Genomic DNA, 1,682 nt, shown 5'->3' on the forward strand with positions numbered 1-1,682 from the left:
TAGGCAGATCTTTGTGAGCTTGAGGCCAGCCTGAGCTATAAGAGCTAGTTCCAGGACAGGCTTCAAAGCTATAGAGAGATCCTGTCTCAAAAAAATGTTGCAGACTTAGTAAATTCTCTCTCTCTCTCTCTCTCTCTCTCTCTCTCTCTCTCTCTCTCTCTCTCTCTGTGTATTTTCCATTTCTGGTTTTGTAGTTTTCCAGTTTCTCCTTATTGCTTGGCCTGACGCAGCTCAACCCCTTGCTAAGTTGGTTCAGTTTCAAGAAAGTTTGACCATAGATGCCTTTATACTTCAGAACAGACTAAGGTCTTTATAAACATATGTCTTTCTTTACTTAGATGGAGAGATCTCTGCAACTGGCCAATAGGTCCACTGACCAGGATTTTATCCTGCTGGGTTTGTCTGCTAGGAAAGACATCAGGGATGGTCTGTTTGTTATTTTTCTGGCCCTCTACCTGCTGATCCTCTTAGAGAATATGCTAGTCATCTACCTCATCTGCAGCCACCTTGAGTTACTCCACAAGCCCATGTACTTCTTCCTGGGCCACCTCAGCTGCCTGGAGATGTGCTATGTGTCGGTCACCATGCCCAGTTTGCTCATGGGCCTGAGGTCCAGCCCCTGCCACATGTCCTTCGCATCCTGCATGGCTCAATTGTTTTTATTCATTTCTTTCATTGGTACCAAGTGCACCCTGCTGGCCTCCATGGCCTATGACCGCTATGTAGCCATCTGCCATCCGCTGCACTACCCACTGCTCATGAGGCCTCAGGTCTGCTGGGGATTGACTTTGTCCTCCTGGGTGGGTGGACTTGTGGTCTCTGTGATCAAGACCACATGCATTGCGAGTCTGTCCTACTGTGGCCCCAATGTCCTCAACCACTTTTTCTGTGATGCACCTCCTCTTCTCAACCTGTCCTGCACCCACGTGGTTCTCATAGAGCTGGTCGACTTCATCTCAGCCATCGTCATCTTCTGTGGGTCATTGCTAGTTGCTCTGGCCTCTTATGTGGCCATCAGCAGGGTGCTGATCCAAATGCCTTCAGCTGCTGCCAGCCACAAAGCCCTCTCCACCTGTGCCTCCCACCTCCTTGTGATGGGCATCTTCTACTCTGTGGTCCTCTTTATGTATTCCAGGCCCAGACGTATCAGATCCACAGACCTCAACAAGCTACTGTCAGTCATCTACACAGTGGCCACTCCCCTGTGCAGCCCAATCATCTACTGCTTGCGGAACAGGGAGGTCCATGCAGTGCTGAAGAAAACCCTCCGTCTGTGCTGAGATTCTCCAGAGAGCTGATGTCCTTCCTCTCCTGATTTGAAAAAAAAAATCATGGCCAAATACACATAAGGAAAATTCAAAGGCAGAGAGAAACATGGCAGAAGTTTCTGGAATATAAATATAAAGAGACTTCATAAAATCAACATAAAAAATAGGAATATTATAGGGACTGGTAAGATGGCTCAAGTGAGCAGACAATTGCTCTCAAGCCTGATGACCTGACTCCCTGTCCCACTTCATAGAAGAAGTGAGTTGACATCCACAGGTTGTCACCTGATCTTTACATGTGCACGGTGGCATGCGTATACCCCAATTCACAAGACTGACAAAAAGAAAGAGTCTTGCTGGGTGGTGGTGGCACTCACCTTTAATTTCAGCACTCAGGAGGCAGAGACAGGTGGA

General features: G+C 47.9%; 1 protein-coding gene across 1 annotated transcript; it reads left to right on the forward strand.

Moving 5' to 3' along the window:
* Positions 1 to 338: 338 nt before the first annotated feature.
* LOC119820405 (olfactory receptor 5-like) lies at positions 339 to 1,280 on the forward strand. The gene has a single exon (XM_038338698.1). The coding sequence runs from the start codon at positions 339 to 341 to the stop codon at positions 1,278 to 1,280; it is 942 nt and encodes a 313-aa protein (XP_038194626.1).
* The last annotated feature ends 402 nt before the right edge of the window (positions 1,281 to 1,682 follow it).

The sequence above is a fragment of the Arvicola amphibius genome, chromosome 8 (assembly GCF_903992535.2).
Source record: "Arvicola amphibius chromosome 8, mArvAmp1.2, whole genome shotgun sequence".
Taxonomy (NCBI): Eukaryota; Metazoa; Chordata; class Mammalia; order Rodentia; family Cricetidae; genus Arvicola; species Arvicola amphibius.